Here is a 17194-nt window from a genome sequence, read left to right on the forward strand (position 1 = left end):
TCTTCTATTATTTAAATACGCAAAGAATTATAATCTTAATATTAGTGATGATGTGTACAAATTAGATAACTCTATTGCTGATAAAATTTGTAAAATAAGTTTATGAATGCTCGTTGTATGTCTTGGACAATCACATGTTTAGCAAATGGTGTCCTAGCTTCGTCTCTTCGATGTATATCAATTTCTCTCTGATGATGTGATTATTACACGAAAGTGCACTTGGGAACATATCGTGTTTCACTTTCCCCGTGGACTCATAGGTGGGTTGGGCCATTCTTTTGTCTGTTTTCTTGCACTACTTCATTAACGCGGGAGACAGCAACAAAGTATAATAAAAAAATAAGTTTTACGGAATACTTATGGAACATAAAATTCATGATTATTTTTCCCTATCACAAGCACTGTATTTAAAGATATATAGTGTCATGTCTCTCCAATTGTTAATAATGGCATTTTACAGGTTTTTTTTAAATTTTATCTTGGATGGCTAGTACATTTTACTATTTATAAATGTAATGCACATATAAAACCTCAGAAAATGACAATGTCTAGAGTAGTACTACACTAATGTCTTTACACACACTTTTAGTCTCAACCACCAAGGGTGGTTCTTAAATTGATCCATCTGTTTTGTAATGTGAGATCAAGGAACACCTTCATGCATTCCAAGATGGTGTGTAAATTATTTCATTGTGAATGTTAAAGATTACAATGCTTAACTCTTCCTGATTTCAAGAAAAAGAAAAATTCAGATATATAAATGACAATTTTTTTTTTATCTGGCATACAAGTCCAACAAAATATTAAAAAAAAATTGATTACTAATATTCCAGAATATCTACATTGTTTAATTTCAATAAAACAAATGTTATTACAATCATTTATATAAATATCGTACTTCAACTAAAGAAACTTAAATGCTTTTGTTACATGAAAAACTAGATGACCTCTAATATTAGACAAATGTGTACATATTACTCAACATGCTGCTCATTCTATAACAAATGGCCATTAAAAAATTCATACACAGATGAGAGGGTAAAAGTTCAAACTTGCACATCTTTTTCATTGACATACTGATAACTAAAAAAGAAATTTTCCATTTACAAGTTGTGTGTACAGTTATATCAATTATGGTTCAGCTAATAGCTGTACTTAAAGTTGAGTTTAAGAAGATATTTGGCACTGATCTGAGCCACATCATACACAATGTATTCATTGTACAAAAGCGAAGTGTTGTTGACCTCTGATGAGATACCTTTACCGAGAGGCACTTCAACTCCATCCTCTAATCTGATGGTCTGATTAGGATCAGGGCATGTTCGCCCCAAACCTTTGGTACTATGTTTACCCTTTGGAAGTTTTTCAATGTAATCAGCATGTTTTCTTTCATACCTGTGGATGTATGGCAATTTTAATAAGTCGTAAATAAGGGTATATACCGATCATTAATTATATATTCATCAACAGATCAAAATACACATTTACTTACATGTCACCAAGCGCAACTTCACACAGCAAAATGAGACCCACTGGATTGCTACGTGAAGTGCAACAGTAGTTTGCAGACTTGGATACCATGTCAGCAAAGTAAACACCCTTTCCAAACATGTAGCCAGTAACCGGAGCCTCAGGAGGAGCTATACGCAGACCCTAGATAGAAAACAATTCACTTACTAAGGATTCTGGTGAAAGGTTTCAAAAATACAAACAAATTAAAAAACATATGTGCCTATTTCAAAAGCTGCAACATCTCTATTAATTAGGGATTTCTTTATGCAGTCTGATACCAAAACAATTACGTACTAAATACCATTAAGGAAATTAACAAAAATGTCAGACAAAATGAACTGAATATTCTTCTCTTCTGTACCAGTTCACAGTTTCCTGTGTCTGCAAGGTAATGAACATCACGCTCCCTAAATTTGTGAAGCTACAGCAGATTTGCCAACGTAATTTTGCTTTTTAATCATATAACATGGGAACACTTTCAGAGGGCTTCATAGCTTCAAGGATGCACCACAATCAATAGAAAGGAGAGGATGGGTTTCTTTACGTCAAGTATATTTATTTCCTACACTTTTTCTCCTTTTTTCAACAACTTCCTCTCCTCTACAAAAAATCCAAACCACCCATATGCTGATGACTCAACACTGCATTCATTTACATCCTTCAAATCTTCTCTCACTTGATTTGCATCTTGTCTTGACACAGCTTCCTCAGCAAACTCAGACGAGGACAGGATATCTCCATGGGGTACACAAAATCTACCAATCTCCCCATCAAAACATCCTTACAACTCTCGTCTTTCCTTTGACGGTTCTGTAATTCCACCTCTTCACTCAATGAACGTACTAGGCATTACTGTAACATCCACTTTTTCGTGGAAACCCCACACCACAGGAATAACTAAGTCTGGCATGAAGAAACTGAGTGTCTTGTTTAGATGGCAAAACTTCTCTTCTGACCAGCTGCTCCCTTTATACAAGGGATTTATTTGTCCTTATATGGAGTACTGCTCTCACATTTGAGGTGGTTCTAGCTCTGCATCCTTACATGACACAGTTGAGTCAAAGCCAGTCTGACTTATAAACTGTCCCAGGCTAACTCCCAAAGTTGACCCCCTTGCCCTATGCTGCAATGTTGGTTCACTTTCCCTCTTCTATGGATATTACTCCAGTTTTTGCTCCCAAGACCTGGCTGCTTGTGTGCCCCCATCTCTAGCTAGACCACACAATACTTGGCAAGCTGCTGCATCACATGATTATAGTGTAGCCATCTGCAACTCAAGGGTAGGCTGTTCTGAAACCTGCTTCTTTCTCTACACATTGAAGCTTAGAAACTTATGTCTTTCCCAATAACTATGATGTCACATTTCAAAAGACAAGTTTTTCACTTCCTACAAAATTTGAAAATATTTTCCCTTGTCTTTTCTTTTTCCATTTCATATTTCAAATAAGGCCCAGCCTTGATGTGGACTTTTGTCCAAGACTGGAGCTGTTATAAAAAAAAAAGACCCGATGCAAACCCACCTTTGCCTGGAACTGCTTGCCCACCTCACACACATGCATTTCTTACTTCATAAAAACTCCTCTGCATCTAATAGCTTTCTTCCCAATACACATATTTGTAACAGCTTCCACAAAAGCACTATTATCAACCTTACCAAACACTTCCTTCAGATCCATAAGTACCAAATACAAATCCTTTAGTTTCTCTAATAATTTGTTACACACATCCTCCATCACTCCTGAAGCTGTGCTGTTCCTTCCCCATTCTGATACTCTGTGCAAGCCATCAACCTCTAAATCACCACTCCCACATACAACCTACAAGATACACCCAGCAAACTCATTCTTCTGTTATTTGAACATTCACCTTTGTCACCTTTACCATATAAAGGCACTACAAAGGCACTCGGCCAATCCTTAGACACCACACTATGATCCATATATAAAGTGAAAGTCCTTACTAACCAATTAATATCACAGTTGCCCCCTTTCTTAACATATCCAATTGCACTACCATCCACCCAAGCTGCTTTGCCAACATTTCATCTTGTGCAATCATTGCATAACCTTTTCTCTTTTCACAACACCACTTGCCATGACTCTAACTTCATATGCTTTCTAGACCCAAATCTGCCACCCTATCATCAAAAAATTTCAACAATCCTTCAAAGTACTCACTCCATCTTCTCTTCATCTCATCATTGCCTGTTATGACTTATCCCCATTTACCCCCTTCACTGATGTTCCCTTTTATTTTTTTGTGCTATTAATGTCCACTCAAAACATTTGCCAGTTATCCCTGAAGTTTGCTGATACTCTCACAAACTTCAGTGACCTCTTTTTCAGCCCTTGCTCCTTTTCACTGACCTCCTGAATCTTTCTCTTGTACATCTACAAATCATATACCTCTCTTTAATTGACAAAACTTTGTTATGCCACCTCTCATTACCCTTTCTTGCATTCCAATCTCCCATTGGTTGTGTTACCTACACTTCCTTTCAAATCACACAACTAATATGTGATCTCACATGTAAAAAAATGCTAATGCACTGATACTGATTTGGCTCCGCCCAATGCACTTCCATTCCTTCCTTAATAAGTTCTTGTCTCCAGGTGCATAGCCACTAATAACTGTATGCTTCTAATGATCCACTTTCATCTTTAACCCATACCATCTGGGGTTCACTTCCTTACTCTTTAACACACCTCTTCCTTTGGTAGAAGTACAACCTCTTCTTAACCTCTTGCCCCAGACAAACCTTCCCCCTTTCCCTTCATTTCATGAAGCACTAGAACATTTAGGTTCCTTCCATGAAACATACTGCCTATCTCCCATTTTCTCATCTTGGTTACAGACAAACAGAGTCAAACTCTCCAGCCTGAGCCTTTGAGAAGGATGAGCACTCCCCACTTCACTCCTTTTTCTGTTCAAACTTTTAGATTTTGCAATACAAGGACATGAAAGTTTCCATCCCTGCTTCTGCCCCTTTTGGTAGCCTTCTACAACATGCAAGGAATATGTGGCAAGTACTTTTTCCCCTCTACAGGTATATTCACATATATTCACTATGTTAAAACTGACTTACTTAAGATACCTGCACATCATCAAAGATTCCAAACAGTAAGTCTCTGAAGTAGACACTTCTAGTGACCAAGATGACACCAAAGTCATATATATGTCAACATATTGGTGGCCAGTTCAAAATAAGCCCACCAAAATCAATGATCATGATCATTAGACAACTCCTCTTGCCTACTACATAAGTTGTCATATGACAAATCCCAAAGTTACAAAGTAAAGAGGGACTGAACATGACATAAAAAGATGTACTTTAACTGTGGAGTTAAGAGAAATTCTGCAGGTAAAGCCCTCTTTAAATGCATGTAAAACATATTTTCTCAATATACCTGAGAGAGAATCCCAACAAAGTTTGTAAGCCTGGAACCATGCCAAAGGAGTTGGCGATTGTGAAGCTGCTTGAATGGCTTGAAACGTTTCTTTTCACCTTGTCTTTCAATTCTAAATGCCTGAAACAAAACAGGAATAATCTTAGTTAGTAAAATGACAATCATATTTTCAACTTCTATTTATTTCTATTTATTATACTTTGTCGCTGTCTCCCGCTTTATCGAGGTAGCACAAGGAAACAGATGAAAGAATGGCCCAACCCACCCACATACACATGTATATGCATACACGTCCACACACGCAGATATACATACCTATACATCTCAACGTATACATATATATACATACACACAGACATATACATATATACACATGTACATAATTCATACTGTGCCTTTATTCATTCCCGTCGCCAAGCCGCCACACATGAAATGATAATCCCCCCTCCCCCCCATGTGCGTGAGGTAGCGCTAGGAAAAGACAACAAAGGCCACATTCGTTCACACTCAAGTCATGTATAATGCACCAAAACCACAGCTCCCTTCCCACATCCAGGCCCCACAAAACTTTCCACGATTTACCCAAGACGCTTCACATGCCCTGGTTCAATCCATTGACAGCACATCGACCCCGGTATACCACATCGTTCCAATTCACTCTATTCCTTGCACGCCTTTCACCCTCCTGCATGTTCAGGCCCCAATCACACAAAATCTTTTTCACTCCATCTTTCCACCTCCAATTTGGTCTCCCACTTCTCCTTGTTCCCTCCACCTCTGACACATATGTCCTGTTTGTCAATCTTTCCTCACTCATTCTCTCCATGTGACCAAACCATTTCAAAACACCCTCTTCTGCTCTCTCAACCACACTCTTTTTATTACCACACATCTCCCTTACCCTTTCATTACTTACTCGGTCAAACCACCTCACACCACATATTGTCCTCAAACATCTCATTTCCAGCACATCCACCCTCCTCAGCACAACTCTATCTATAGTCCATGCCTCACAACCATATAACATTGTTGGAACCACTATTCCTTCAAACATACCCATTTTTGCTTTCCAAGATAACGTTCTCGACTTTCACACATTTTTCAACACTCCCAGAACTTTCGCCCCCTCCCCCACCCTATGATTCACTTCCACAGTTCCATCCGTTGCCAAATCCACTCCCAGATATCTAAAACACTTCACTTCCTCCAGTTTTTCTCCATTCAAACTTACCTCTCAATTGACTTGTCCCTCAACCCTACTGTACCTAATAACCTTGCTCTTATTCACATTTACTCTCAGCTTTCTTCTTTCACTCACTTTACCAAACTCAGTCACCAGCTTCTGCAGTTGCTCACATGAATCATCCACCAGCGCTGTACCATCAGCGATCAACAACTGACTCACTTTCCAAGCTCTCTCATCCACAACAGACTGCATACTTGCCCCTCTTTCCAAAACTCTTGCATTCACCTCCCTAACAATCCCATCCATAAACAAATTAAACAACCATGGAGATATCATGCACCCCTGCCGCAAACCAACATTCACTGAGAACCAATCACTCTCCTCTCTTCCTACACATACACATGCCTTACATCCTTGATAAAAACTTTTCACTGCTTCTAACAACTTACCTCCCACACCATATATTCTTAATACCTTCCACAGAGCATCTCTATCAACTCTATCATATGCCTTCTCTAGAGCCATAAATGCTACATGCAAATCCATTTGCTTTTCTAAGTATTTCTCACATACATTCTTCAAAGCAAACACCTGATCCACACATCCTCTACCACTTCTGAAACCACACTGCTCTTCCCCAATCTGATGCTCTGTACATGCCTTCACTCTCTCAAACAACACCCTCCCATATAATTTCCCAGGAAAACTAAACAAACTTATACCTCAGTAATTTGAGCACTCACTCTTATCCCTTTTGCCTTTGTACAACGGCACTATGCAAGCATTCCGCCAGTCCTCAGGCACCTCACCATGAGTCATACATACATTAAATAACCTTACCAACCAGTCAACAATACAGTCACCCCCTTTTTTAATAAATTCCACTGCAATACCATCCAAACCCGCTGCCTTGCCGGCTTTCATCTTCCGCAAAGCTGTTACTACCTCTTCTCTGTTTACCACCTCAACCAAAACACCCTATATCTGCCACTCTATAATCAAACACATTCAACAAACCTTCAAAATACTCACTCCATCTCCTTCTCACATCACCACTACTTGTTATCACCTACCCATTTGCCCCCTTCACTGATGTTCCCATTTGTTCCCTTGTCTTACACACCCTATTTACCTCCCTACCCCCAAAACATCTTTTTATTCTCCCTAAAATTTGATGATACTCTCTCACCCCAACTCTCATTTGCCCTCTTTTTTTGCCTGATATTTCAGTAAATGATTTCATAAATGACTGAGCATGAAAAAATGTTGATACTGATTTAAATTTTCATTTATATAAAGTTTTAATCTTTATCAGATACTAAGGAAAAAAGCAGTAGTCATTTCAGCATAAACTTTTACTTCACATTCCAGATAAACAAGTCTACAGCCTCAAGGTTGTAGAGAAAGGCTGAGAGAAAAATGGCAGAAAAGATAAATAATAATTATATCAACAAGCATACCTCCTCAACAACCAGTTTGTAGTGTGAATGTGTTGCAGCATGGGTGTTGGTTACATAATCCTGAATCATCTTATATTCATCAGACTTTTTGTCTAGTACATCCATCTTTGTCTTGAGCTTGTGGTAATGTTTATCAATAGGATCACCATCTTTATCTTCCTCATCATCCTCAGACTTAAGAAGACTGTAAGCAACCTCTATCTCACTGAGGTTGTCTAGCATGGCAATCTTAGCCTGCATGTTCAAAGGAGATTAATAGAAACATTATTTTCCATGAACAAAACTGAAAAAAGAAAAAATTTGTAGTAAAGAATATCAAACAACTAATATTTAAAAAGTGCTCCTCCTCCTGTGATTGCTTTCTTCTCTCTGGAACCCAACTGTCTAAGACTGCTTCTCCTGTACACAATCAGGTCTCTTGTTATAATCTCTATTGTCATCTATGCTTACAAGGCGGAGTTTGTGCTTACTGCAGTACAAAAACACCTAATGTCTGCCCTGTGGATCTTCAGTTTTGAGGACATGCTCAAAATTTCTCTACCCTATCTATTTACTATGATCCAACTAGGATCATCCTAATGGAACTGAGGCCTTTACTTTTACCATCCTTCATAATTTTGAATCTTTCTATATGTACATCTATATTCTTGATAGTCCAGAACAATCAATCAAATGCCCTACCTATGTTCCTGATCATTTTTTACCTGCCACAATTTATATGCCATCTCTAACCCTTGGGGTCCTCTGACCACAATCTTATTTTATTTAATTCTAACTGGGTATGCCCATCCTCTATCTATAATCCATCGAAATGCCAAATTTGGCACATTTGGAGAGTCCATGGGTTATCCATGTTTTTTCATGACTTTACCTGGAATGGGTACTGTTTTTCTGGTTGGAATGCCTTATGACCTCATGAATGCATGGCAAAAGTTACCTTGGCTGGGTAGGAGCTCTACATTCCACCTTTTTTACTAAATCTTTTTCTCCCCAGTTATGGTTTGATTGCTCCAGCTATGATGCTAGTCGCATCGGGAATGGTGCGTAGTGGACCTTGAAGCTCATCTTCCCTTCCCCTGAAATATACTCCTCTTTCATTTTTCCTCAGAACTGCTGCAGACCTGTTCACTGCAGATTCGAGCACACTTTTATAAAAAGAAATTGAGCCGACTTGACTTCTTTTACAGTTCCTTAATAAAAAACAGTGATCAAGTATAATAAAATTACTGTCAATGGACTAAACCGAGGCATGTGAAGCATCTTGGGTATACCATGGAAAGTTTTGTGGGACCTGGATATGGAAAGGTAGTGGTGGTTTCAGTGCATTACACATGACAGTTAAAGACTGAGTGTGAATGAATGTTGCCTTTGTTCTAGTTTCCTAGTGCTACCTCGCTTGTACGTGCGTGCTGTTTCATGTGTGGTGGGTTGGCAATGGGAGTGGATGAAGGCAGCAAGTATGAATATGTACATGTCTATATATGTATGTCTGTGTAGGTATATGTTGAAATGTATTCATTTATTTTTATTATACTTTATCGCTGTCTCCCGCATTAGCAAGGTATCATTATCTGCGTGTGTGGGTGTTTATGTACATGCATGGGTTGGGCCATTCTTTCGTCTGTTTCCTTGTGCTACCTTGCTAAAGCGGGAAACAGTGACAAAGTATAATAAATATATTTATTTCATTTATTCATTTTGCTTTGTCGCTGTCTCCCGTGTAAGCGAGGTAGCGCAAGGAAACAGACGAAAGAATGGCCCAACCCACCCACATACACATGTATATACATACACGTCCACACATGCAAATATACTTACCTATACATCTCAATGTACACATATATATACACACACAGACATATACATATATACACATGTACATAATTCATACTGTCTGCCTTTATTTATTCCCATCGCCACCCCGCCACACATGGAATAACAACCCCCTTCCCCCTCATGTGTGTGGGGCAGCGCTAGGAAAAGACAAGAAAGGCCCCATTCGTTCACACCCAGTCTCTAGATGTCATGTAATAATGCACCGAAACCACAGCTCCCTTTCCACATCCAGGCCCCACAGAACTTTCAATGGTTTACCCCAGATGTTTCACATGCCCTGGTTCAATCCATTGACAGCACACTGACCCCAGTATACCACATTGTTCCAATTCACTCTATTCCTTGCACGCCTTTCACCTTCCTGCATGTTCAGGCCCCAATCACTCAAAATCTTTTTCATTCCATCTTTCCACCTCCAATAGGGTCTCCCACTTCTCATTCCCTCCACCTCTGACACATATATCCTCTTGGTCTTTCCTCACTCATTCTCTCATGTGACCAAACCATTTCAAAACACCCTCCTCTGCTCCCTCAACCACACTCTTTTTACTACCGCACATCTCTCTTACCCTATCATTACTTACTTGATCAAACCACCTCACACCACATATTGTCCTCAAACATCTCATTTCCAGCACATCCACCCTCCTGCGCACAACTCTATCCATAGCACACGCCTCGCAACCATATAACATTGTTGGAACCACTATTCCTTCAAATGTACCCATTTTTGCTTTCCAAGATAATGTTCTCGACTTCCACACATTCTTCAAAGCTCCCAGAACTTTCGCCCCTCCCCCACCCTATGATTCACTTCCGCTTCCATGGTACCATCTGCTGCCAAATCCACTCCTAGATATCTAAAACACTTAACTTCCTCCAGTTTTTCTCCATTCAAACTTACCTCCCAATTGACTTGTCCCTCAACCCTACTGTACCTAATAACCTTGCTCTTATTCACATATATAAATATAAATATATATATGAAGGGCGCTAATGGGGAGGTGATAACAAGTAGTGGTGATGTGAGAAGGAGATGGAGTGAGTATTTTGAAGGTTTGTTGAATGTGTTTCATGATAGAGTGGCAGATATAGGGTGTTTTGGTCGAGGTGGTGTGCAAAGTGAGAGGGTTAGGGAAAATGATTTGGTAAACAGAGAAGAGGTAGTAAAAGCTTTGCGGAAGATGAAAGCCGGCAAGGCAGCAGGTTTGGATGGTATTGCAGTGGAATCTATTAAAAAAGGGGATGACTGTATTGTTGACTGGTTGGTAAGGTTATTTAATGTATGTATGACTCATGGTGAGGTGCCTGAGGATTGGCGGAATGTGTGCATAGTGCCATTGTACAAAGGCAAAGGGGATAAGAGTGAGTGCTCAAATTACAGGGGTATAAGTTTGTTGAGTATTCCAGGGAAATTATATGGGAGGGTATTGATTGAGAGGGTGAAGGCATGTACAGAGCATCAGATTGGGGAAGAGCAGTGTGGTTTCAGAAGTGGTAGAGGATGTGTGGATCAGGTGTTTGCTTTGAAGAATGTATGTGAGAAATACTTAGAAAAGCAAATGGATTTGTATGTAGCATTTATGGATCTGGAGAAGGCATATGATAGAGTTGATAGAGATGCTCTATGGAAGGTATTAAGAATATATGGTGTGGGTGGCAAGTTGTTAGAAGCAGTGAAAAGTTTTTATCGAGGATGTAAGGCATGTGTACGTGTAGGAAGAGAGGAAAGTGATTGGTTCTCAGTGAGTGTAGGTTTGCGGCAGGGGTGTGTGATGTCTCCATGGTTGTTTAATTTGTTTATGGATGGGGTTGTTAGGGAGGTGAATGCAAGAGTTTTGGAAAGAGGGGCAAGTATGCAGTCTGTTGCGGATGAGAGAGCTTGGGAAGTGAGTCAGTTGTTGTTCGCTGATGATACAGCGCTGGTGGCTGATTCATGTGAGAAACTGCAGAAGCTGGTGACTGAGTTTGGTAAAGTGTGTGAAAGAAGAAAGTTAAGAGTAAATGTGAATAAGAGCAAGGTTATTAGGTACAGTAGGGTGTAGGGTTGAGGGTCAAGTCAATTGGGAGGTAAGTTTGAATGGAGAAAAACTGGAGGAAGTAAAGTGTTTTAGATATCTGGGAGTGGATCTGGCAGCGGATGGAACCATGGAAGCGGAAGTGAATCATAGGGTGGGGGAGGGGGCGAAAATCCTGGGAGCCTTGAAGAATGTGTGGAAGTCGAGAACATTATCTCGGAAAGCAAAAATGGGTATGTTTGAAGGAATAGTGGTTCCAACAATGTTGTATGGTTGCGAGGCGTGGGCTATGGATAGAGTTGTGCGCAGGAGGGTGGATGTGCTGGAAATGAGATGTTTGAGGACAATGTGTGGTGTGAGGTGGTTTGATCGAGTAAGTAATGTAAGGGTAAGAGAGATGTGTGGAAATAAAAAGAGCGTGGTTGAGAGAGCAGAAGAGGGTGTTTTGAAAAGGTTTGGGCACATGGAGAGAATGAGTGAGGAAAGATTGTCCAAGAGGATATATGTGTCGGAGGTGGAGGGAACGAGGAGAAGTGGGAGACCAAACTGGAGGTGGAAAGATGGAGTGAAAAAGATTTTGTGTGATCGGGGCCTGAACATGCAGGAGGGTGAAAGGCGGGCAAGGAATAGAGTGAATTGGATCGATGTGGTATACCGGGTTGACGTGCTGTCAGTGGATTGAATCAGGGCATGTGAAGCGTCTGGGGTAAACCATGGAAAGTTGTGTGGGGCCTGGATGTGGAGAGGGAGCTGTGGTTTCGGGCATTATTGCATGACAGCTAGAGACTGAGTGTGAACGAATGGGGCCTTTGTTGTCTTTTCCTAGCGTTACCTTGCACACATTAGGGGGGAGGGGGATGGTATTCCATGTGTGGCGAAGTGGCGATGGGAATAAATAAAGGTAGACAGTATGAATTGTGTGCATGGGTATATATGTATGTGTCTGTGTGTGTATATATATGTGTACATTGAGATGTATAGGTATGTATATTTGCGTGTGTGGACGTGTATGTATATAAATGTGTATGGGGGTGGGTTGGGACATTTCTTTCATCTGTTTCCTTGCACTACCTCGCAAACGCGGGAGACAGCGAAAAAAAAAAAGAAAAAAAAAAGGTATATATGTATATGTCTGTGTGTGTATATATATGTATACATTGAGATGTATAGGTATGTATATTTGTGTGTGTGGATGTGTATTTATATACATGTGTATGGGGGTGGGTCGGGCCATTCTTTCGTCTGTTTCCTTGCGCTACCTCACTAACGTGGGAGACAGCGACAAAGTAAAATAAATAATTATATATATATATATATATATATATATATATATATATATATATATATATATATATATATATTTGCTTTGTCGCTGTCTCCCGCGTTTGTGAGGCAGCGCAAGGAAACAGACGAAAGAAATGGCCCAACCCACCCCCATACACATGTATATACATACGTCCACACATGCAAATATACATACCTACACAGCTTTCCATGGTTTACCCCAGATGCTTCACATGCCCTGATTCAATCCACTGACAGCACGTATACCACATCGATCCAATTCACTCTATTCCTTGCCCTCCTTTCACCCTCCTGCATGTTCAGGCCCCAATCACACAAAATCTTTTTCACTCCATCTTTCCACCTCCAATTTGGTCTCCCACTTCTCGTTCCCTCCACCTCCGACACATATATCCTCTTGGTCAATCTTTCCTCACTCATTCTCTCCATGTGCCCAAAACATTTCAAAACACCCTCTTCTGCTCTCTCAACCACGCTCTTTTTATTTCCACACATCTCTCTTACCCTTACGTTACTTACTCGATCAAACCAGCTCACACCACACATTGTCCTCAAACATCTCATTTCCAGCACATCCATCCTCCTGCGCACAACTCTATCCATAGCCCACGCCTCGCAACCATACAACATTGTTGGAACCACTATTCCTTCAAACATACCCATTTTTGCTTTCCGAGATAATGTTCTCGACTTTCATACATTCTTCAAGGCTCCCAGGATTTTCGCCCCCTCCCCCACCCTATGATCCACTTCCGCTTCCATGGTTCCATCTGCTGCCAGATCCACTCCCAGATATCTAAAACACTTTACTTCCTACAGTTTTTCTCCATTCAAACTTACCTCCCAATTGACTTGACCCTCAACCCTACGGTACCTAATAACCTTGCTCTTATTCACATTTACTCTTAACTTTCTTCTTTCACACACTTTACCAAACTCAGTCACCAGCTTCTGCAGTTTCTCACATGAATCAGCCACCAGCGCTGTATCATCAGCGAACAAAAACTGACTCACTTCCCAAGCTCTCTCATCCCCAACAGACTTCATACTTGCCCCTCTTTCCAAAACTCTTGCATTCACCTCCCTAACATCCCCATCCATAAACAAATTAAACAAACATGGAGACATCACGCACCCCTGCCGCAAACCTACATTCACTGAGAACCAATCACTTTCCTCTCTTCCTACACGTACACATGCCTTACATCCTCGATAAAAACTTTTCACTGCTTCTAACAACTTGCCTCCCACACCATATATTCTTAATACCTTCCATAGAGCATCTCTATCAACTCAATCATTGATTGAGAGGGTGAAGGCATGTACAGAGCATCAGATTGGGGAAGAGCAGTGTGGTTTCAGAAGTGGTAGAGGATGTGTGGATCAGGTGTTTGCTTTGAAGAATGTATGTGAGAAATACTTAGAAAAGCAAATGGATTTGTATATAGCATTTCTGGATCTGGAGAAGGCATATGATAGAGTTGATAGAGATGCTCTGTGGAATGGGAACTTCAGTGAAGGGCGTAAATGGGGAGGTGATAACAAGTGATGGTGATGTGAGAAGGAGATGGAATGAGTATTTTGAAGGTTTGTTGAATGTGTCTGATGACAGAGTGGCAGATATAGGGTGTTTTGGTCGAGGTGGTGTGCAAAGTGAGAGGGTTAGGGAAAATGATTTGGTAAACAGAGAAGAGGTAGTAAAAGCTTTGCGGAAGATGAAAGCCGGCAAGGCAGCAGGATTGGATGGTATTGCAGTGGAATTTATTAAAAAGGGGGGTGACTGTATTGTTGATTGGTTGGTAAGATTATTTAATGTATGTATGACTCATGGTGAGGTGCCTGAGGATTGGCGGAATGCGTGCATAGTGCCATTGTACAAAGGCAAAGGGGATAAGAGTGAGTGCTCAAATTACAGAGGTATAAGTTTGTTGAGTATTCCTGGTAAATTATATGGGAGGGTATTGATTGAGAGGGTGAAGGCATGTACAGAGCATCAGATTGGGGAAGAGCAGTGCGGTTTCAGAAGTGGTAGAGGATGTGTGGATCAGGTGTTTGCTTTGAAGAATGTATGTGAGAAATACTTAGAAAAGCAAATGGATTTGTATGTAGCATTTATGGATCTGGAGAAGGCATATGATAGAGTTGATAGAGATGCTCTGTGGAAGGTATTAAGAATATATGGTGTGGGAGGAAAGTTGTTAGAAGCAGTGAAAAGTTTTTATGGCTGTATTTATGGATGTATGGCATGTGTACGTGTAGGAAGAGAGGAAAGTGATTAGTTCTCAGTGAATGTAGGTTTGCGGAAGGGGTGTGTGATGTCTCCATGGTTGTTTAATTTGTTTATGGATGGGGTTGTTAGGGAGGTGAATGCAAGAGTTTTGGAAAGAGGGGCAAGTATGAAGTCTGTTGGGGATGAGAGAGCTTGGGAAGTGAGTCAGTTGTTGTTCGCTGATGATACAGCGCTGGTGGCTGATTCATGTGAGAAACTGCAGAAGCTGGTGACTGAGTTTGGTAAAGTGTGTGAAAGAAGAAAGTTAAGAGTAAATGTGAATAAGAGCAAGGTTATTAGGTACAGTAGGGTTGAGGGTCAATTCAATTGGGAGGTGAGTTTGAATGGAGAAAAACTGGAGGAAGTGAAGTGTTTTAGATATCTGGGAGTGGATCTGGCAGCGGATGGAACCATGGAAGCGGAAGTGGATCATAGGGTGGGGGAGGGGGCGAAAATTCTGGGAGCCTTGAAGAATGTGTGGAAGTCAAGAACATTATCTCGGAAAGCAAAAATGGGTATGTTTGAAGGAATAGTGGTTCCAACAATGTTGTATGGTTGCGAGGCGTGGACTATGGATAGAGTTGTGCGCAGGAGGATGGATGTGCTGGAAATGAGATGTTTGAGGACAATGTGTGGTGTGAGGTGGTTTGATCGAGTAAGTAACGTAAGGGTAAGAGAGATGTGTAGAAATAAAAAGAGCATGGTTGAGAGAGCAGAAGAGGGTGTTTTGAAATGGTTTGGTCACATGGAGAGAATGAGTGAGGAAAGATTGACCAAGAGGATATATGTGTCGGAGGTGGAGGGAACGAGGAGAAGAGGGAGACCAAATTGGAGGTGGAAAGATGGAGTGAAAAAGATTTTGTGTGATCGGGGCCTGAACATGCAGGAGGGTGAAAGGAGGGCAAGGAATAGAGTGAATTGGAGCGATGTGGTATACAGGGGTTGACGTGCTGTCAGTGGATTGAATCAAGGCATGTAAAGCGTCTGGGGTAAACCATGGAAAGCTGTGTGGGGCCTGGATGTGGAGAGGGAGCTGTGGTTTCGGGCATTATTGCATGACAGCTAGAGACTGAGTGTGAACGAATGGGGCCTTTGTTGTCTTTTCCTAGCGTTACCTTGCACACATTAGGGGGGAGGGGGATGGTATTCCATGTGTGGCGAAGTGGCGATGGGAATAAATAAAGGTAGACAGTATGAATTGTGTGCATGGGTATATATGTATGTGTCTGTGTGTGTATATATATGTGTACATTGAGATGTATAGGTATGTATATTTGCGTGTGTGGACGTGTATGTATATAAATGTGTATGGGGGTGGGTTGGGACATTTCTTTCATCTGTTTCCTTGCACTACCTCGCAAACGCGGGAGACAGCGAAAAAAAAAAAGAAAAAAAAAGGTATATATGTATATGTCTGTGTGTGTATATATATGTATACATTGAGATGTATAGGTATGTATATTTGTGTGTGTGGATGTGTATTTATATACATGTGTATGGGGGTGGGTCGGGCCATTCTTTCGTCTGTTTCCTTGCGCTACCTCACTAACGTGGGAGACAGCGACAAAGTAAAATAAATAATTATATATATATATATATATATATATATATATATATATATATATATATATATATATATATATTTGCTTTGTCGCTGTCTCCCGCGTTTGTGAGGCAGCGCAAGGAAACAGACGAAAGAAATGGCCCAACCCACCCCCATACACATGTATATACATACGTCCACACATGCAAATATACATACCTACACAGCTTTCCATGGTTTACCCCAGATGCTTCACATGCCCTGATTCAATCCACTGACAGCACGTATACCACATCGATCCAATTCACTCTATTCCTTGCCCTCCTTTCACCCTCCTGCATGTTCAGGCCCCAATCACACAAAATCTTTTTCACTCCATCTTTCCACCTCCAATTTGGTCTCCCACTTCTCGTTCCCTCCACCTCCGACACATATATCCTCTTGGTCAATCTTTCCTCACTCATTCTCTCCATGTGCCCAAAACATTTCAAAACACCCTCTTCTGCTCTCTCAACCACGCTCTTTTTATTTCCACACATCTCTCTTACCCTTACGTTACTTACTCGATCAAACCAGCTCACACCACACATTGTCCTCAAACATCTCATTTCCAGCACATCCATCCTCCTGCGCACAACTCTATCCATAGCCCACGCCT

The 17194-nt window shown here is 40.8% G+C and overlaps 1 protein-coding gene across 1 annotated transcript in view; it reads right to left on the reverse strand.

The window, feature by feature from the left end:
• Nucleotides 1-452: 452 nt before the first annotated feature.
• The window catches only part of Parp1 (Poly-(ADP-ribose) polymerase), a 497767-nt gene continuing 481025 nt past the window's right edge, over nucleotides 453-17194 (reverse strand). Inside the window, exons 18-21 of the mRNA XM_071683522.1 lie at nucleotides 7566-7799; nucleotides 4920-5039; nucleotides 1493-1653; nucleotides 453-1395 (exon numbers count right to left, since the gene is read on the reverse strand). Coding sequence (XP_071539623.1) covers nucleotides 1143-1395; nucleotides 1493-1653; nucleotides 4920-5039; nucleotides 7566-7799 — 768 coding nt within the window. The 3' untranslated portion in view covers nucleotides 453-1142. The remainder of the gene's footprint in view (nucleotides 1396-1492; nucleotides 1654-4919; nucleotides 5040-7565; nucleotides 7800-17194) is intronic.

The sequence above is a fragment of the Panulirus ornatus genome, chromosome 36 (genome assembly GCF_036320965.1).
Source record: "Panulirus ornatus isolate Po-2019 chromosome 36, ASM3632096v1, whole genome shotgun sequence".
Classification (NCBI taxonomy): domain Eukaryota; kingdom Metazoa; phylum Arthropoda; class Malacostraca; order Decapoda; family Palinuridae; genus Panulirus; species Panulirus ornatus.